The 21,014-nt window shown below is 45.6% G+C and overlaps 1 protein-coding gene across 8 annotated transcripts in view; it reads left to right on the forward strand.

The window, feature by feature from the left end:
- SHROOM2 (shroom family member 2) overlaps positions 1–21,014 on the forward strand; it is a 165,103-nt gene that overhangs the window by 104,709 nt on the left and 39,380 nt on the right. For 4 of the 8 annotated variants that reach the window (XM_074392081.1, XM_039475513.2, XM_039475512.2 and 1 more), the window contains one exon: positions 1,083–1,183. In XM_074392081.1, coding sequence (XP_074248182.1) covers positions 1,083–1,183 — 101 coding nt within the window. The other 4 variants (XM_039475516.2, XM_074392082.1, XM_039475515.2 and 1 more) reach the window with 4 other exon arrangements.

Consider the following 21,014-nt stretch of genomic DNA (forward strand, 5'->3'; position numbering starts at 1 on the left):
TTTTCAAACACCTAAGGGTGACATTTAATGTTTATGGTATTTGGGTCTTTTTAGTATTCTAGTTTTTATTTGCAAGTATTTTTAAGGATTGCTCTGGGGCAAAATGTATTTAAAACTCATTAAGTTGTTGCACTTTTTTAAAGTGAGAGTTTTGATGGTGAGAGTTAATGTCAAGCTTTCCAGAAAACTGCATATTTCTCAGCCCTGCTTCAAAGTTGACAGTCTCTTTCTCTCTGGCCCCTGCCTGCTTTGAAAGCTTTTTCTCCCTATTACATCTGCACATCTCAAAGGAAAAAAAAAAGTTCTGCAGTGATGGATGCAGTTTCTTTTTAAAAGAATCTGGGGTGGGTGCGGTGGTGTCTTTGTAATTCTAGCCCTTTGGAAGGCTGAGGAAGGATGATCACTTGAGGCCAGGAGTTCCAGATCAGTCTGGGCAACAAAGCAAGACCATATCTCTACAACAAAGGAAAAAAACTTAGCCAGGTGTGGCGGTACCCAGGAGGTTGAGGTTGCAGTGAACTGTTCTCACCACTGTACTCTAGCCTGGGCTAAAGAGCAAGACCTTGTCTCAAAAAAAAAAAAAAAAAAAAAAGATCCCTTAGTAGATTTAATACAAGATATCTAATATGTGCATGGAAAGAAAGCTGCTGGTTTGCTCTGTGGTGTCCCGGCTCTGGAAAACCACGCAGATGCTGTGAGTGTTTGTTTCCACCGTTGAATACCCTGGCTTGTGGCTATTCAGCATGACCTCTGAGAATTCCACACTTGCTCTGTCAGGAGCAAAGAATCCCAGAATCCCGGGCTCTGACAAGTCCTAGAGCTTGAGGCTTCACCGCTATAATTTGTGACCAGCTGTATTTTATTTCTTTTGGCCAATTGTGCCACACACTTTTATAGGCTTCACGTAGGAGTTCTGTTTCCTGCTCAGAAGTAGGCGCGGGGTCTTAGTTCAGGCGTCTCAATGAAATGCTTTGTAGAGCTGCCCTGGCAAGGCGAACCCACAAATGAGGGCTTTCATAATCACAGATGTCCTGAGGAAGGCAGCTTGAGGACTTGGTGTCTCATTGTATTGCCCTTTGCAGGAAGCTTCTGTCGAACCGCGAAGGCAGGCAGAGGACCCCGGCGAGCACAGAGAAGAGTTTCCTTCCGCAGTCTGTGCCGAGGAGGGACAGTCCACGCCAAGGTGGGTGAAATTTGTTTCAGAGTTACTGAAGAGGTGTCCGGGGGTGGGCTTCTGTACGGTGGGTGAGTGTTTGGTTAACATGGCTAGACGTCTGGCTTTTGCCAAACCCAAAGCGGCTGAAATCCAGTGTGATTTCTAGCATCCCTGGTGCACTGGATGTCTGTGCACCCTGCGGCCCTGCCCGGAGATACAGCCCAGGGCAGGGAGGCCTTCTTTTGTGGCGGTGACATTTTTTGGTTCTTAAAATGGCTACTGTGTTTTCTGCACGGTAAGACTGCTTATGGAAAAAGAATGAGAAGTCCCATTTAACAAGCTGGAGCTGCACGCTTTGCACGGAGAGCCTGACGGAAGGGCAACTTTAGCTATCTAGCACACAGCTGTGTGCCTAGCCGCGGCCTGGAAATCAGAGTTGCCTCTGAGGATTGTTAGTAAGAAAGGAACAGGGCAGGCCTTCCTAAATTGGACCTAGTTAATGAGTTAATTTTGAGCTTTAAAATAGAAATCAAGTCAGTCGACTCCCAAAGAGAGGCAGCAAGCATCTGCAGGAACTGTGGCAGCCACAGGAGATTAAAGCGTTTTGTGCCGTAATTCCAGAATGTGCAGCATAGCCACGTAGTTGCAGCGAGGATAGGGTTAAATTCAATACATAGTATAATTTGGGCCGGGTGTGGTGGCTCACACCTGTATTCCCAGCACTTTGGGAGGCTGAGGCAGGTGAATCGCTTGAGCTCGGGAGTTCAGGACCAGCATGGGCAACAAGGTGAGAGCCTGTCTCCACTAAAAATAGAAAAAAAAAAAAATTAGCCTGGTGTGGTAGCAGGTGCCTGTAGTCCCAGCTACTCAGGAGGCTGAGCTACTTGTTCAAGCACGAGAATCGCTTGAACCCAGGAAGTGGAGGTTGCAGTGAGTGGGGATCATGCCACTGCACTCCAGCCTGAGCAACAGAGCAAGACCCTGTCTCAAAAAATATATATATTTATAATCTTGCCCTTTATCACACCAGGAGGGCAAGAGGAGAGAGCGTGTGTCTCTGCAGAAGATGTGGTGCAATCTTGTTTTAAAAAGGCGGATGGAGGGATGGGAGTAAATGCATGGCAGGGTCCCTGGGTGTGGATTTTTCTGTTGCCTTGAGAATCTTGTGTGATTGCCGTGACATTCAAATTAAACACCTCAAAACTCAAGGTTCTGTTGCAGAAATTGCCAATTAAAAAGTTTGCTTTCAAGAGCCTCATGTAATGGGGTTTTATCCCATTTGGCTTTAAACTGAGAGCTGTTACTCTTCTACAAGGGGATCAAATATTTATGTGACTCTGCAGCGACAGGATTGATATTGTGTGTGTGATTGTGTAGGAAGTCTCTGCAGTTACTTAACAGACTCCGAGGCTGAAACCAAGAATGCGTGGGTCAGAAAGGCCGACGAATAATCCACCTATAGAATTTAGCTGTGTCTGAGAAGCACAATTAGAGCTTTATGACTGTGGATTCCTAATGGGTCACGTGCCAAGTGCCAGCTGCAGTCTTTTTTCCAACCCAGCTCCCAGGCCATTGAGGCCGGCCGTGCGGGGCATCTCGGGCACTGCTCGATGGGCTCTTCACTTGCAGGTCTTGCTGTGCTCCTGCGCTCTGCCTGATGCCATGAGCATATCAGCTGTGCAGAGGGCGCCTGTGCTGGTGGGAGTGGATCGCTCTGCTTTGCGTGGAGGGGGTCGCCCTGAACAGCTGTCATGTGCGGGCTGTGTGTGAGTGAGTGAATAGCGCTGTCGATGCTGAAAGGGTCGAGAGGAAGCGGGGGGGGGCCCATGCTTCATTCATCAAGGCTGTGTCTCCCAGCAGACTGCATAACCACTCCAAAGAAATTAGTTCCAGAAACTCTCTGCTTTTGAGCTACCAACCCAGCAATTTTCAGAATTGTGTGCACTTTTTTTTTTTTTTTTGAGTGGTGAGGCATGATGAAATTTGAGAATATGTAGGTTGAAAAGTTTTCAACTTTTTTTAGAGACACTTTCATTTCTGAAGGATCAGGGGGAAAAAAATACACTTGAAGACTTAAAATGGAGAATAATAGAAGTCAAAGTTCAGGCAAAGGATTGTCCTTTGCCCACCGAAAAGAAAATCTAGACTACAAAGGTTTGAAGATACCCAATGTTTTGTATAAATTTAAAATAATGTAAACGTGTCTGTGTAAATCATATGAAGTACTGCTCTGATAACCAAGGCACGACAAGAAAAGGTATTTGTTGTTGTATTCTGTTTGGATAACAAAAAAAATGTCGAGATCGGAATTATTTTTTGTTGTTGCTCATGCGAACCAAATAGAACATTTTTTGTGAGGTTCGAGATCCTATGTTAATATAAAGACAAGGAGGGCAGATTGAAGTGATGATACGTTATTTGTAATTTTTTTTTTTTTTTTGAGACAGTTTCGCTCTTGTTACCCAGGCTGGAGTGCAATGGCGCGATCTTGGCTCACCGCAACCTCCGCCTCCTGGGTTCAGGCAATTCTCCTGCCTCAGCTTCCTGAGTAGCTGGGATTACAGGCATGTGCCACCATGCCCAGCTAATATTTTTGTATTTTTTTTTAGTAGAGATGGGGTTTCACTATGTTGACCGGGATGGTCTCGATCTCTTGACCTCGTGATCCACCCGTCTCGGACTCCCAAAGTGCTGGGATTACAGGCTTGAGCCACCGCGCCCGGCCCTGTAATTTTGTTTTAAAGTTATATGAAGCTCAGAGGAGAGAGAGCAGAGTGACTGCTGGCTGGGTTAGGGGGAAACGGGTGGTGTTTGAGCTGAAGCAGACCTGAACCTGAGGGAGCAGACCCAGCACATTTGCTTCTCTGTAGCTTTTCTGTTCTGAATACCCCACTGCCACCAGAGGCTTCACCGCAGACCCTCAGGCTCAGGCGTCATAGCCAGCAGGAGCCTGCTTTGGGGAAATGCTCTTGCCTGCTGACTTGGGGCCCCTTGAATGCTGGGTCTGTCTGTTACCTAGTGTGGCCATGACAAAATCCCTCAGACTCAGGGGCTCAAACAGAAATGGATCCTCCCGCAGTCCTGGAGGCTGGAAGTTCCACATCAAGGCGTGAATAGGGCTGGTTCCTCCTGGGGCTTCTCTCCTAGGCTTATAGATGTCATCTTCTCCCTGTGTCCTTACAGAGTTGTCCCTCTGTGCATTTCAGTATCCTCATTTCTTCTTATAAGGACCCCAGTCCTATTGGATCAGAGCCCTCCCTAATGGCACTAATTACCTAGTTTTACCTTAATTACTTCTTCTAATGCCCTGTCTTCCAATACAGTCACATTCTGAGATACTAACGGTTAGGGCTTTAGCACATGGATTTTGTGGAACACAGTTCAGTCTCTAACACTGGGAGAAATGTCCCTACTTCTCCGTTTTACCTCTATAGCAATCACTTCTACCTACTGTCAGCTCTCTCGGGAAGTGTCATCCCACCCTTCAGCTGATGATGCTTTACATTCATAGCAGATGTGAAAGCCTTTAAGATGAAGGGAAGAGGGAGCTGTCATCCTGTGGGTGGCAGAGAAGAGGGGCATCTGGCAAAACCTGACTGGAGGGCTTTTTGAAAAATTTGACTGGAGGATTCATTGGCACTGTGCAACTGAAGTCATTCCACCTTTAAGAGTTTACCTTGAAAGTGGACATCCACTGCCCCATGAATGTGGTAACCTCTTCAGACTGGGATGGTCTGGCAGGGGGACAGTGACTCTTATACTCACATCATGGATGTATTTGCACACCTTCACCTGTCCTTGCTGTCTGCTGGGCTGGACTGTTGGCTCCTGGAAGACTGGATTTTACTTTTTCATTTCTCAGTACCCTGTACCTGACATAATTCCTGCACAGATTATGTGCTCAATAAGTGGTTAGCTGGATGGAGAACTGGTGGATGCACAGATGGGTGGATGAGTACACAGATGGACCAGTCCTCAGGTAGATAGATGGAGGGTGCGGACGGTGGGTGGATGGATAGATGGACAGATGGAAGGGTAAGTGGATAGATAGATGGATGGATGGGATGTAGGAGTGCATGGATGGATAGATGGATGAATGGAAGAGTAAGTGGATGGTTCGATAGATGGGTATGTAGCTGGATGTAGGGGTGTATAGATGGATGGGAGGGTAAGTGGACGGGTGGGTAGGTGGGTGGATGGATGGAAGAATAAGTGGATGGATGGATGAATGGATGGATGGGAAGGTAAGTGGGTGGGTGGATGGGTGGGTGGATGGGTGGGTGGGTGGGTGGATGGATGGATGGGTGGATGGCTAGGTGGGTGGATAGATGGACGAATGGAAAAATAAGTGGGTGGATGGATGGATAAGTAGATGGATGGATGGATGAAAGGGAGGGTGAGTGGATGGATGGATGGATGGATGGGAGGGTAAGTGGACGGGTGGGTAGGTGGATGGATGGATGGAAGAGTAAGTGGGTGGATGGATGAGTGGATGGATGGGAAGGTAAGTGGGTGGGTGAATGGACGTGTGGATGGATGGATGGATGGATGGATGGATGGATGGATGGCTAGGTGGGTGGATAGATGGACAAATGGAAAAGTAAGTGGATGTATGGATGGATAAGTAGATGGATGGATGGATGAAAGGGAGGGTGAGTGGATGAATGCATACATGAGTGCATGGATGGATGGAAGCATGGCAAAGTGGATGGGTGAGTGAATGGGAAAATGGATAGAAGGATGAGTAGGTAGATGTGTAAACAGATGTATTGGTGGCTGAATGGATAGATACCAGCCTGACCTTCTTTGAGTCAGTCTTTCTTGATTGTGGTGAATCATCTTTCCATTGGTACATTCTGTGTCCTAAAATTTTATTTAGGATTTTAGTTTACACACTAGTAAATGAAATGGGCTTTACTTATCCTTCTGCACTAGCATGGCATTTGGAATCAAGAAGACATAAACATCTCAAAATAAATTTGGTAGCACAAATTTGTTTTTTGGTATGAGATTTTAGACCTTGTAGGAAAGTTTAGATGTACCACATTTGTTCGTTGCTCCTCGATTTCGAGAGGACTCGGGTGAGGACTGTGTTCTGGGCGGCTCCAGAGACTGGCGCTGAAGTGAGATCTGGGGGTGGCCCCTGGAGCTGTGGGTGCTGGCAGTGTCTTCCTTCTCTGCCTTCTTGCAGCCACTTCCGCCTCCGCCTGCAGCAGCCACTGCCAAGTGCTGATGAGCTGGCACTGACCTCAGGCTTGTGTTTTGTTGGGACAGATGGGAGGGGAGGCGAAGTATGAGAGTATATTCTAAATCCCAATACCAGCTGCAAAATTGAATGCGTATGAAATAGAGCTCTTTAGGGAAAAATTTGCTTTCATATAATATTTATAAACAAGCTGAACCAACCTGAGGGTCATCTTCCTGGATGTTTACCCTGAGAGGTGACTTAGTGTACAGAGGTTCGTGTGAAGACCAATTTTTCATTTACAAAACAAGCTTCTTACATGTAGATTTCAGAATAAGTAACAGATTTGTCATCCAGGTTCTCCCCCTCATCTGTCACTTTAGGACGGACATTTGCTTTCCTTGGCCTTCAATTAGCTCAGGGCAATTGAGGCTTTCCATTCTGAGCTGCTCTGCTAGGTAATTATGAAGACTGTGCTAGATTGGGTTAGGATAAAAAAGGTGAAACTTGATCTTGGAATTTTGTCGAGGCAGAGCCCAGCGTTCTGCATAGCTTTATACAGTGTAGGGAGTACTTGTGCAGGGAGTACTTGTGGACATAACACTCTCACTCCAGAAGGGATAAACGCTAGCTGTAGAGAAAGACTGTGGCCTGGGTCTAGTGGGCTTGTTTTTATGTTTTTGTTGTTTTTGGAGACAGGGTCTCGCCCTGTCTCCCAGGCTGGAGTGCGGTGGTGCGACCTCTGCTCACTGCAGCCTCTACCTCCTGGGCTCAAGTGATCCTCCCACCTCAGCCTCTGGCATAGCTGGGTCTACAGGTGCACACCACCGTGGTGGGTAATTTTTGTCTTTTTTGTAGAGACGAGGTCTCGCCATTTTGCCCAAGCTGGTCTTGAACTCGTGGGCTCAAGCAATCTACCCATCTCAGCCTCCCAAAGTGCTGGCATTACAAGCGTGAGCCACTACACCTGGCCTTGTTTTTAATGTCTTACCAACTACAGTTTTTCCTTACATTTATACCCATGGGGATTTAAGAAACCCAGAACTAAGACAGACGGCCGCTGTTTACTTGTTGGTTTGGTCTCGTGACTCTGTATTATTTAGAAGGAATAGCTTTCAGGTGATAGTTTATGGTTACAGGGTTTGGGCTAAGGAAGAGAAGAACAGGGAAGCAGATCCACAGAACCCTCACATGGAGGGAGAAGTGTAAAAAAGGAGGGTGAAAGTGACCAATGGCCTGAGGTGCCAGAGCTGAGGGAAGCCAGAGGGAAATGCAGAGGAAAATTTAACTCAGGCATCTCAGTTCTAGATGGGGCAGGTAAGCATTCTTCTACAAATAGAATTTGTGTCATTGAGCAAGGCACAGTGGCACGCATCTCTAATCCTAGCACCTTGGGAGGCTGAGGCAGGAGGAGCACTTGAGCCCAGGAGTTCGAGACTAGCTAGGGCAACCTCACAAGACCCCATCTCTACAAAAAATACAACAGTTGCTGCCTTGTGGTTGGATGCCAATATATGTAACTGTACTCGCACAGGCTCCTTCATCCCTTGTGTGGCTCCCATGCTGTGGCCTGAGACTTGCCTTTCCAGAAGAATCCAGCCCTGTGGAAAGCTGCCCCTTTGTTTCACAGCAGCCCCATCCCTGGTAGCTACCCAGGAGTTCCTGCTAGCCAGGTGAGCCACCTGGAGCCCCCAGCGGCCTCTTTTGGGGGAGAGACTCCTGTAGCGCATGCTGATGTGGCAGCCCCCCTCCATTCTGCCTCCTCTGGCCTCCTTTCTTGTCAGCTGGCTGCATTCTTCAAAGCTCTCAGCCTCTTGACTGACCTTGGCTGAGTTTGCATGTTACAGGATCCTTTGTGGCTTTCACCTTTCTCCAGAAAGCTACCTGGAAACATAGATGTCCATTCTCCCCTGTGGCTTCATCCAGCCACCATTCCTCTTGGCTGTGTCCTAGTCCAGTCCTCCACCCAGGTTGGGCTGAGGGGACACAGGCACTCACCCCGAAGGCTGTATAGATTGATTATAGATTGATTCATTGACAGGGTCTCGCTCTGTTGCCCAGACATGTCTCACTGCAGCCTCGACCTCCGAACTCAAGCGATCCTCCCAAGTAGCTGGGATCACAGGCATGCGCCACCTACCTAGCTAATTTTTTTAAAAAAGTTTTTGTAGAGACAGGGTCTCTCCATGTTGCGCAGACTGGCCTCAAACTCCTGACCTCAAGTGATCCTCTTGCCTCAGCCTCTCAGTGTGCTGGGATTACAAGGGTGAGCCACCACACTGCACTCAGCCAATGTGTTCACTTTTAAAGTTGGTCTTAAGAATCCCATAGATTCAGTGTCTTATGTGGCTGTTAGGTCCTTGCAGCTAGTCTCAGAAATCAATTTAGCTCATCTGTTTTCTGAAGGCCCACACATTTGAAATAAAAAAGGAAATAGTTCTGAGTCACCTCCTTCTGAATATAAATAGAAAATGCATTCAAATATTCCCACGAGTTTTATGTCTTTTAAATCTGCACAAACCCAAAGAATTCCCAGAGGAAGCCACCAGAGCTTGCAGCACGTGTCAGGTGTGCATCCCACTGGGCCAGCTGAGCAGCCTGCTTCAGGCCCCTTCATACCACACAGCTCGCCACCACCTCCACCCCCAGGAGAATCCAGAAGGCCGGAGGGCGCAGGAGGACTGACGCATGGGCGGTGACGGTGATGGTGCGGGAGCCAGTGATGTATTTCTGCTTTGGGCTTTCTCACACGTGGCATTTGGGAACATGTCTGTCCTCTTTGCCAGTTTAAATTTTTCTGTGTTTGTTTCCATGGTAGCTCTTAGAATCGAAATCAAGCGTTGTGAATGGTGTGCTGCCTGACCATGGCTGTGTGTGTCTGGGAGTCTCATTGACTGCGGTGCTGACACAATCACCCTTGGTAGGAGAAAAGAGGAAGTTGAGGACTCCCCTGTAAATGATGCACTCCCTGTGGATGAGGGACAGGACAGCATGATGCCATGCCAGCAGAGCTCTGTGTCGTGTTAGTCGAAAGAAAAGTGATGGCTGAGATGAGTCCTTCTGTGGCACCCAGAAAACTTTGATAGCTGGGCTCAGAAGCAGCGATACTGCATTGCCCAGAGCCGTGAGCGTTGTGGTTCACGCTCAGCGAAGCCATGTCACCTGTCATATACACCTGACACTGGCTTTACAATTTTGCTTGCATGTAACTTGCAAATTTGTTTTGTGTTTTATAGCCTAAGAATTATAAAAATAAGGAAACAGATTTCATATATAGACATATTTAACAGTCTAATAAAAAAATCAAAGCCACATATTGTATGATGTCATTTATATAAAATGTCCAGAATAGGCACATCTGTAGATAGTAGATTAGTGGCTGTCAGGGGTTGAGGGAGGAAAAATGAGGGAGAGACTGTTCATGGGCATGGGGCTTCTTTCTGGAGTAATGAAAATCCTCTGGAATCAGATAGTAGTGACTGCTGTGACTATACTAAAAACTGCTGAACTGTACTGTTTCAAAGAGCAAAGTTTATGATATATTTTATCTCAGTCTTTAAAAAAAAATCTCAACACTGGAAATCCACAAGAAAACTTTTTAAATTTAAAATGGGTCTGTGAGGTCGGGTGTGGTGGCTCACGCCTATAATCCCGACGCTCTGGGAGGCTGAGGTGAGCAGATCACCTGAGGTCAGGAGTTCAAGACCAGCCTGGCCAACATGGTGAAACCCTGTCTCTATGAAAAATACAAAAGATTAGCCGGCCATGGTGGCGGGTGCCTGGGCAAGAAGAGCAGAACTCTTGTCTCCAAAAAAATGAATGAATGAATGAATGAATGAGTCTGTGCATTAAGTGGCCGTAGCTCAGAAATTGACAAAGTTTGTGGAAGATGAGATGATAAATATTTTTGACTCAGAGGGACATAGTGTCCCTGCTGCGACCACTCAGTTCTTCCATGATAGTGCAAAAACAGCCACATGGTGACCAGGTCACCCTCCCTGCAGGCCTGCTAAGGGGACCCTGGCTAGATTTCAGCCGTTGCTGATCCCACTGGCAGTGGGGGCAGCATTCCCACTGTTCCACTGGACCCAGCAGCCACAGGGGCCCTTCCCTTCTCCACATTCCTTCCTGCCCTGCCCTAAAGCAGGAAGCAAGACGAGGAAACCTCTGAATCAGGTATGTGGATGTCCCCTGCAGAACTTGCCTGGCCCCTTCCTTCAAGTCATTTGTTTGTTTCTGTGAGTCAGCCCTGCTTCCTATTTACCAGGCACAGGTAGTTTTACCTGTGGCTCCCTGAGCAGAACTGGAGTCGGAATGACACAGGCTGTGTCTCTGAATAGAAAGTCTCCACGCTGCCATGCCCCTTTCCACTCTGTGTTTGCTTACTGTATGTACCAGAGCTCCCTCCCAGCTCTCCTTCTCCTAAGCAAATCCCATCCTTTCTCAGATCAGTTCCGGACTCATCTGCAGAGTTTGGGTCTCATGGTTTGTGAGACACTCTCAAGCAGCTCACCCAAATTGAGTGGTGTCAGATGGTGAAAGGTTGAGCGGTCTAGGTCAGGGTCACTTGGAAACAAGTTTCTGGGAGAGTAGAGCAGCTTTCTTCTCTACGTGGAAGAATATGATAAAGCACCCCTAGACTCACTGGTTTCAAGTTCTAGGGAAGCAGATGTTGATGACTCAGTAGAGGAAAGGATTGTGTAACCATTGCTTTGGTGAGGGGTTAGCAAACTATGGTCCACAGGCCAACTCTGGCCCCCTATCTGTTTTTTAAAATAAAGTTTTATCGGCATGCAGCCACGTCCATTTGCTCACAGACTGCCTGTGGCTGCTTTCTCTGTATGATGGCAGAGAGTTGAGTCATTGCAACAGATCAGATGGCTCCTAGAGCTGAAAATATCTGCCATCTGGTCCTTTACACAAAGGTTTGCTGGCCGACCGTGCTGGGCTTAGTGGAGGGATGTAAGGGATGCTTACATGACTGTGCTCAGGACAGGGAGCATGGAACCCAGTGGCAGTCTGTCTGGATGTTTTCAAAGAGGCTTCTTTGTAGTAGTTCATGATTATCTTGCAACATGATGTCTATCTCCCCGTCTCTGGTGTGGTTAACTTGGGGAAGTTTGCTTTGTCCAAGTAGAGGGAGCTGTGGCTTGTTCATAGCCCAAGAATGCAGTAGCATGCAGGATGCCGTAGCACCAGCTTCTCTGACTTGGTACGATAGCCTGGGTCAGGGAAGATTGTCCTTGGACCACATGGGCTGGGAATGCTACTCAATTCATGGAAAGTGACTCAGAAAAGTTCAAGGTTTCACCAAAACTGTCTAAGAGGTGAGGAGGAAGTTCTTTCAGAACATAAGGGTACTAGGGTGGTGATTTCATTCTGTTCTTTTTTTATTTGTGAGTTTTTCAAGGGCACACATGCTTTATGTCAGTTAAAAGCAGATTTGTGTGCATTTTATTACAATGATTATTATTTTAAATCTTAATAGTATTAATACTGTACAATCTACAAAAACATTTGAGCATCTCATAAGCCCTGATAATTATGCCTCTCTCTAAGAAACACGGATATCTGAAAAGCCACATTATAAACTTTAATATTATAAATGTGCTTTTTGTTTAGAAGTAATTCGTGGAGAGTCTCCTTTAAGAATGGATTCCTAGGCCAGGTGCAGGAGCTCATGCCTGTAATCCCAGCACTTTGGGAGGCTGAGAGGATTGCTTGAGCCCAGGAGTTCAATACCAGCCTGGGCAACATAGTGAGACCCCATATCTTAAAAAAGAAAAATTAGCTGGGCATGGTGGTGCACCTGTGGTCCCAGTTGTTTGGGAGGCTGGATTGGGAGGATCACTTGAGCCCAAGAGGTTAAGGCTGCAGTGATGGTGCCACTGCACTCCAGCCTGGGTGAAAATGAGACTCTCTCTCAAAAAAAAGCAAAAACAAAAAAACAGGATTTTAGTGCACAGCCAGCATGCACATCTTGTTTTCTAAGACTCTTCTCCAATAAAAGGAACCAGGGCTCCTCAGAGGAATGGCTGAGTCTAGGCTTGGGGCTGGGACTGTACAAGATGAGCCTGGAGTATCTTAAAGTGCCAGAAAATAAGGAAGTGCTCAGATACACCCCGAAGTAAACCCAGCAGTGACAACAGTGTGGGCATGTCATTGGGACACAGGAGCCAATGGTGACCAAAGGCAGAACAGTTTAAGCAGCAAAATTAAGTAGTAGTGGATCATTATAACCCAATATATAAAATGAATCCACAGCCCAGACTGATACACAGAATGGTTGAATAAATTAACAAATGAGGAATAGAGAAATCTGTGCAGAAAATTGCAAATTGTTCATGTTGCTCCTCTGCCCTTAAGGAGGTGGGGCAACAGCTCCCCACGCTCAGTGTGGGCTACCTACAGTAAGCTCCCTCCAAAGAGACAGTGTGGCCAGCGGTGCCAAGGAGAGGAACATCACACTGGAGAAGCCAGCTTATACCAACTTCACCAAGTGATCATGGTGTCTGTCCTCTTTTACAGTTTAAATTATTGTGCGTTAGTTTCCGTGATAGCTCTTAGAATCTAAATTAAGTGTTGTGGATGGCATACATGACCATGGCTGTGTGTGTGTGTGTCTCATTGACCACAGTGAAACACCACAAAACAACTTCACCAAGTCATCGGGGTCCACGTTGACAGGTAAGTCGTGCTGACGGCATGCACCCTCGATATCATAGGATGACAGTGGCACTTCACTTCCATGTTATCTCCCCAAAAGTCCCAGTCTCATCATAAAAACGCATCAGACAGCTCCCAGTTGAGGGATATGCTGCAAAGTGCCGAAACGGACCTCTTCAAAACTGTGAAGGGCATCAAAAACAAGGAAAGCCTGAGAAATGATTGTAGCCTATTCAGGCTGCTGTAATAAAATACCTAAGATGATATGACTTATAAATAGCAGGGGTCCCTTTTATAAGGGCACTAATCCCATTCATGAGGGCCCCTTCCTTATGACTTAATTACCTCCTAGAGGCCTCACCTCCTAACACCACCACCTGGAGGTTATGTTTCAACATAGGAATTTTGGGGTAGAAGTCACAAATGTTCAGTCTAAAGCTGTAGCACCCTCACAGCAAGAGCTGGAAGCAGCATTCCTGAGTGTGATGCAGTACCTGGATGAGGTTCGAGGATAGAAAGAGGACATTGAATAAAAAGAAAATTGGAATACCGTGTGACCTTTAGTTAATATTAATGTGCCAATATTGATTCATTAACTATGACAAACATACCCCATGGTAATGCCAGATATTAATAACAGGGGGAAGTGGGTAGAGGGCAGATGGGAGCTCTCACCCTGCTGTTGCAATTTTTTAGTAAATCTAAACTCATTCTAAAATGAGATGCTGGCCTGGTGCAGTGGCTCATGCTTGTAATCCAAGTACTTTGGGAGGTCGAGGCAGGAGGATCACTTGAAGCCAGGAGTTTGAGATCAGCCTGAGCAACACAGCAAGACCCTGACCGGGTGTGGTGGCTCATGCCTCTAATCCCAGCACTTTGGGAGGCCAAGGCGGGTGGATCACCTGAGGTCAGGAGATCGAGACCAGCCTGACCAACATGGCGAAACCCCATCTTTACTAAAAATATAAAAATTAGCTGGGCATGGTGGCATGCACCTGTAATCTCAGCTACTCGGGAGGCTGAGGCAGGTGAATTGCTTGAACCTGGGAGGCAGAAGTTGCAGTGAGCTGAGATCATGCCACCTCACTCCAGCCTGGGTGACAGAGTGAGACTCCATCTCAAAAACAACAACAACAACAAAAATAGCAAGACTGTGTCTCTACAAAAAATAAGATAAATAAATGAAATGTATAATTAAAATTGTATTCTTACAATGCATTTTGAGTTACTCAGTTTGTAAGTATTAGGAACATACCTTGTAGGGACTAAAGTGTAATGAAGATTTTTTTTTTAATTTTTGTGTAGAGATGATGTCATGTTGCCCAGGCTGGTCTGCAATTCCTGGGCTCAAGCGATCCTCCCGCCTCAGCCTCCCAAAAGTGCTGGGATTATAGGCATGAGCCACCACACCCAGCCCTATAATAAAATATTTAATCAGCCGTCAGTGGATTCCTGTCCCCTGTGTGGCCTGGCAGTATGTGTTAAGCATTTGGGAAATGGACATGGCCCAGGGTGGGTGGCACCCTCTCTTAAAGACAGGAACGTGTACTTGGTAAAGTAATACGTGAAAATGAAAAGTACTGGAAAGAACATGGGCTTTGGAGTGGAAGACACAGGCTTGAATCCTCATTCTGCTTCTCAGTGTAAGTGTGTCAGGCCCCCCAAGCTTGCTGACCTCACGGCCCTGGATAATGGGGATATGCAGAGCAGCCTTGCTCTCAGGCTTATTTACATGCTTAAGGGATATAACATTAATGAATCCGCATAGTGCCTAAGATCAAGTGTCAATATGAGGGGAAAAATCTAAAATAGCAGTGATACAGTAAAGGCTGCAAAGCAGCATATGTTATTTGGAGAAATGAGCAAGAGTTGGAAGTAATTGCTATGAATGTAGAAGAGGTTGACAGGAGCAGATTGGAGAGAGAAATTCCGCCCTGGTGGCTAAGCCCAGGATGCGGGAGGGTGGGATAGGGCTGTGAGGCATAGCAGCTGGTGACCCTGCTTCCTGGAGGTCTGGGGCTGCGTTAGGAGGGAGGTGGGGTGCAGAGACTTTAAATACAGATCATTGTAAAATGGTGAATTGAGAAAGTCAGGGCTAGCCTGCCTTTGTCTTCTTCCCTGAGTGCCTTGCACACAGACTTCCGGAAACACTTGTTCGTTGCTTGATGGGTTACATTCCTAATGAGTGTGTAATCAACTCAAGAACATATGGACATAGAATAGGCTGTTGAATGTTTTCTTTTGCCTCCTTATGGTTGTGGAGTTGAACTGTGTGCCACATATGTTATAGGATTATCTAGCATCATTAAATAGAGAAAGCTGTAACATCAGTGCAGTAGGCTTTCTATATTTCCACATTAAAATATAATAAGTGCTGGGCACAGTGGCTCATACCTGTAATCCCAGCACTTTGGGAGGCTGAGGCAGGAAGATCGCTTGAGCCCAGGAGTTGGAAGCTACAGTGAGTTGTGATCGAACCACTGCACTCCAGCCTGGGAGACAGAGCGAGACCCTGTCTCTAAACACACACACACACACACGCGCGCGCGCGACATAAAGGAAGACTGCCCCCCAAGCCTTTTGGGGTTTTAAAGTACAAGACTTTTGGGGTTTAAGCACTGAAGTGTCGGGAACGTCCCCACCGTGAGGAATTGCTGATGAAGTGATGAGAAATGCACACGGAGTCTTGAGCCGTGGAGGTGAAGGTTGACGGAGCCTGCGTGAGCTTGCCCATCAACAAGACAGCAGGCACAGACAGGCCAGCTGTTGTGAGCTTGGCTTTAGGACTCCATTCAGTAGGCAGGAGGAGGGCTGCAGCAGAGGCAGGCTGTGGGTCCCTGAAGCACATTGCTGCCTTCACAGCTGGGGGAGCTCCCATCCAGCGCGGTTAAGCAGAGCCGGGTAAGGGACCCCTGTCTTTGCTCTCGGGGCAGTTCATCCCAGATGGGACTGGTTTCAGGACGCTTGCATGGTTTGGTAGGGGTTTGTAGTTCCCAGTGGCTCTTTTGTTCTGCTGTCTTGAAGGGCAGGTTGCTTGTCAGCTCACAAAGCTGTGGGTAAGGTCTGGCGAGGTACGCGAATGTGTTCTCATTGTTTATTGTTCTGCCTGAAGATGAGAAATAATGCAAATCAGGGTGCAGATTCCGGCTCAAGCTCTGCAGGCGTCCACGTACGTGTGAGGGCACGCTTGCTGGTGCTGCATGTGTGCCTGTGGATGCATGCAATTTTTGCAGCTTTGGGATTCACAGTTAGCTGAAAGCACACTGGAACTGGAAGGCAGTGCTCTTAACACCGTGTTCTAGGCTGGAATTCGTAGAGCCGTCATCTGCACTGATGGGACTGCAGCTCTCGGTATGTGGGACCCTTGCTCCATGTGAGTTCTGCAGATGAGTTCCGCGAGGGAGCTGGCTGGAGGATGCCAGCATCGCATGAAGACGTGCCTGCCTTGTTTGCCTTTTCTTTATCAGTAGCAGTAAGAAACAGGCATTCCCACTACTCAGACATTGAATATGGACATTGAGAAAAAATGGTGAGTCAGCTACATCCAAATGAAAAAAAATAAGTGGCGAAATCAGGTGTGCATGTTTAGTCATGAGAAATGCACCCTGAGTGCATTCTCGCATAGCCTGCTAATTGCAGTGAGATAATTTAAATAGAATGGAATCACCGTGGTTCTTGGCATTTTCCAGTTCTTTTATTTTGCTCTTTGGCTTGATTGTGACAGTTGAAGGGTTTTACTGTACATATGTTCCCCCCCTTTTATGTTGTGATAAAAGAAAGAGATGATTAGTTTTGGCCATATTTCTAAATGGTTGAAATGCCTTTGCTCGACTAAAGGAAGCTTTTGTGTGTGCAGAGCGTCGATGCCATTTTCACAGGGAAATTGTTGTATAAATATGTGTGCACACACAGGCTCTCTCTGAGTAGGTGTCATTTTGAAATGCATATTTTTAGCTGTTAGTTGAAAGGTAAAAAGGCAAAGGAGTTTGAAGAAAGGTTTTTGGAAATCTACCTGGCTAGCACTTACAGCTAAACAGCCCACTGCCTTGTAGATGGTCTTAAGATTTATGGAATGAATGGAAAATAATATTTTAATGTATCATATAAAAAACTGAAGATTTGATACCAAGTTGATGAATGCTTGGCATATTTCTTTTCATTACAAATTAGGACCTTTGAGGTCATGCTCTACAAGTATTTTTGATTGTTGCAGAAAAGTATTGCATGCGTGGTAGAGGCACGTTTATTTCTTTTGTCATACATAGTAACAATAACATTTTATACTATGTCCCTTTCTGTTTCTCTGCCTCCTCTCCCCCACCTCCCCAAACCAACACCATACCTCTTAAGGAAAAATTTGCAGGGGAATTCTCATCTACAGAGGCATGAACAACACACACCAAAGTGGTTTTTTACAGAGGGCTAGGAATAACCATACATGTTGGTGTCAAGAATATAGGCTGCAGAAGGCTCTATTGTGCAGCCAGGGGGACAAATGACCCTGGTGAATGCGCGCAGAATGCTGCTTGTTTTGCATGGGCTGACTGCTGTACCAGAGTCCGTCTATGAATTTTGGAGGTTGAAGAAAGAAGGGAATATTTTATGTGGCCCTTGGAATACATTTGCCTTACACCACCTTTAATTTTTTTACCTCTCATATGCATTAAATTTTTAAGAAGATGAGAGTGGGGGAGCAGTGGAAAGAAACTGGCGTCTTGTATCCACCCATCTTTCCCCTGTCCTTGGGCACTGATTTTCAGCTGACTTTTCCTAGAGCAGGTAAGACAGCCAGGTAATTTCTGGAAGGCTTGTAGACATCCCTGGATGTCTGAAGAGGTCCTAGAGTTATTTACTTGCTCATCTTTAAAATATATCAGCAGATACCTTGTTTAAAATTCCTGAAAGTTCACAGTGCCTCTTCACGTGTATACCTTGGGTCCTACTATGCGGGTACCATCTTGATTTCATAATGAAGCAAACTGGAGGTAGGGTGACTGGATTCTCACAGCCAGTTAGTGAAGAGCCTCGTGGGGCAGCACAGCTGATTTTCAGTCTGGTGGGCTTCTGCGAACTAATGGGTCGAGGTCCTCCAGGTAAGGCTGAATGTAGAACTGGCCCAAGAATTCCCAGTTATTCTCTTAGTAATTTTCACATCCCTTATCCAGTGTGCTGCAGGTGCAGTGAGAAGGAATTTCAGTTGGGACGTCTGGGGGTGAAGTACAGAAACCTATTAACCAGGTGGAGACGGCATGTGTGCTCCTCAGCCTGCGTTGGCATGGCTTTCAAAGCTGCCTGACCATTCTGACCCTCTGTTTCTTCATCCATAAAACAAGGGGCACAGATTAAATTATTTAGCATTTTTAAATTATTTATTTATTTCTACCATAACCTTGATCTTGAAGATCAAATTATTTCCAAGGTCCCTTCCAACTATAGTCATTTTTAGTTCTTAGGGAGAGAAGCCAGGGATTCAGATTTCCCTTCAGTCATATTTCCAACTCTGTGGGGTGATTTGTGGATGTGCTATTTTGCTCATTTGCCATCATTATTTGCAGGAACAAAAGCATATGAATATATATGAGATACATACATGTGTAATACCTTCGATATCTATTTACAAATGAAATCAGCTCTGTCAGCAAACTCAATTTTCTGCCAACAGGGCTTTGTTGATGGGAGTGCCCTTGACAGCTAAACCTACTTCGGTCTTCTTGTGGTGATGTCACATAAAGCCACTTACTGACAAGGTGTTCTTGGGTATAACTTGCATGAAATTTGTTATAAAATTATTCTGTTAAAAAATCTAGCCGGGGACCCTTAAATGTACTTGGAGGCCATTAAGGGTGGAAAAACTAGAAATACTCAGAAAATTTGCAATATTTATACCCATATATGTGTGTGTACGCATATATACCCATACACATACATATATGTACTACACACATTTTCTATAGTGATTATGCATATAAAGTAATTGTAATGTACAACAAATATCTGAAGTCTATTGGGTAAACAATCCGTTTCTGATTCTGGTTCAGCTGAGTTAGATGATAGGCAGGCAATAATCTGAAGTGGGAAGTTTTCACAATTTTAGGTCAATGCAATTGTGATAGAAGGAAGATTGAGATTTTCTCTTAATTACAAAGCTTTTCTAACTAGTTTTTAATATATCTTGCCACAGGGTCACCCAAAATCCAAAATTACTCCTGATTTTGTAAGCTTCACATATGTTTTTGAGAATGAGTATTTATACTAATCTGGGATTACAGTTTTCTAGGCTGGGATATACAGTTTTATTAACACTTCCTGTTTAAAAAATCAATTTTGCTAATTAAAACCATTTTATTAAGATATATAGACGTTATCGGCCAGGTGCAGTGGCTCACAGTAATAATCCTAGCACTTTGGGAGGTCAAGGCAGGTGGATTGCCTGAGCTCAGAAGTTCGAGACCAGCCTGGGCAACACAGCGAAACCCCATCTCTACTAAAATACAAACAAATTAGCCGAGCATAGTGGGGTGTGCCTGTAATCCCAGCTACTCAGGAGGCTGAGGCAGGAAAATTGCCAGAACCTGAGAGGCGGAGGTTGCAGTGAGCTGAGATTGCACCATTGCATTCCAGCTTGGGTGACAGAGCAAGACTCTGTCTCTAAAAAAAAAATAATATATAGAATTTCTGGGAGGCAGATATTACAAATCACCCTCAATCCTATGACCCAGAGTCTCCACTGTAGAACATGGAAGTGTAGCTGCTTTGAAGTTCTTGCAAATATGTATCTTTACACATGCAATTATATTATACATACTGTATGTAAGCTGCCTTTTTCTGTAACTTGTACGTGTATGGTACATGACATTCTAAAATATAACAACCCTGTTGCCATACTGTGGAGATTCAGGGCTGCTTTTGATGTTTGACAATTGTAAATAATACCGCAGCAGATATCTGTATGAAACACTTGCACTCTTCCACATTGATTTCCTTAGTATAAAATTCTAGACATGGAGTTGCTAGGGAGGCATTTAGAAAATACCACGTTGCCCTCCAAAAATGTGTGCTTGCTATTTACACTCTAGGCACCGATTGCCCGGGACAGTCCTACTTCTCCCAAAACTTTGTCAATATTAGACATGTTTTAAATTCTGTGGTTTGGTAGGCAAAAAAGTTATTTCATTTTTAACTTGCATTTCTTCAGGGGCTAGCAAAGTCAGATTTTTTTGGTGTACTGACTAGCCATTTGTGTGTTTTCTTTGTACATTACTCTTCAGCACATGTTCATTTTCCTACTGAAGATGAGCCCTTTTTTGATTATTGTCATTTAGGTTGCAGATACATCCCTGCTGTGTGCTGTGTGCCTTCCAGATGTTAGTGGCTGGTTCAGCTTTTTTGACATATAAGTGTGTTGAATTTTAGTGTTGTCGCACTTGCACCTGGAGCCTCTGTGTGGCCAGTTCTGCCTTTTTTTTTTTTTTTTTGGCTACTGGCTTCTGGTAGTTGTGCATTGCTATTATTGGTCTTGTTACCATGTGTGCCACAGCAGGTGTGACCACTAGGCGCTGTCAGCATGAATTCCCTAGGAGGTGTAGACTTCCATCTCAGAAGGCTGGTAGGAGAATTGTCTCTGGAAGAATTAAGTGCCCAGCTTTCCGAGAATCCTAACTCATCATAGCTCCCTTATTTTGCCCTGATTGACGGGAAACTCATGGTCCTATTGGAAGCACAACCGTAGGACCTCTGTACGTTCTAGGGTCTGGTCTGCTCTGCACACATGGGTGCCTGCCACTGCCTGTGCCTTTCTGCTTTTTGTTTACATTTGCTCTCACTGTGATGAGATGTTCATTTTGATGCTCAAATTGTGTGTGTGTTTTCCTGCATGAGCCATTTCTAAAGATTTCATCATTTAGGGTGTACATAGATCAAAGTAAGTAGGGACCACATACACATATGTAGAAACACGTTCTGAACACCAAGGAGCTTCACACTCACCAGTTAATATTGTTATTACAG

The sequence above is a fragment of the Saimiri boliviensis genome, chromosome X (genome assembly GCF_048565385.1).
Source record: "Saimiri boliviensis isolate mSaiBol1 chromosome X, mSaiBol1.pri, whole genome shotgun sequence".
In the NCBI taxonomy this organism is placed as follows: domain Eukaryota; kingdom Metazoa; phylum Chordata; class Mammalia; order Primates; family Cebidae; genus Saimiri; species Saimiri boliviensis.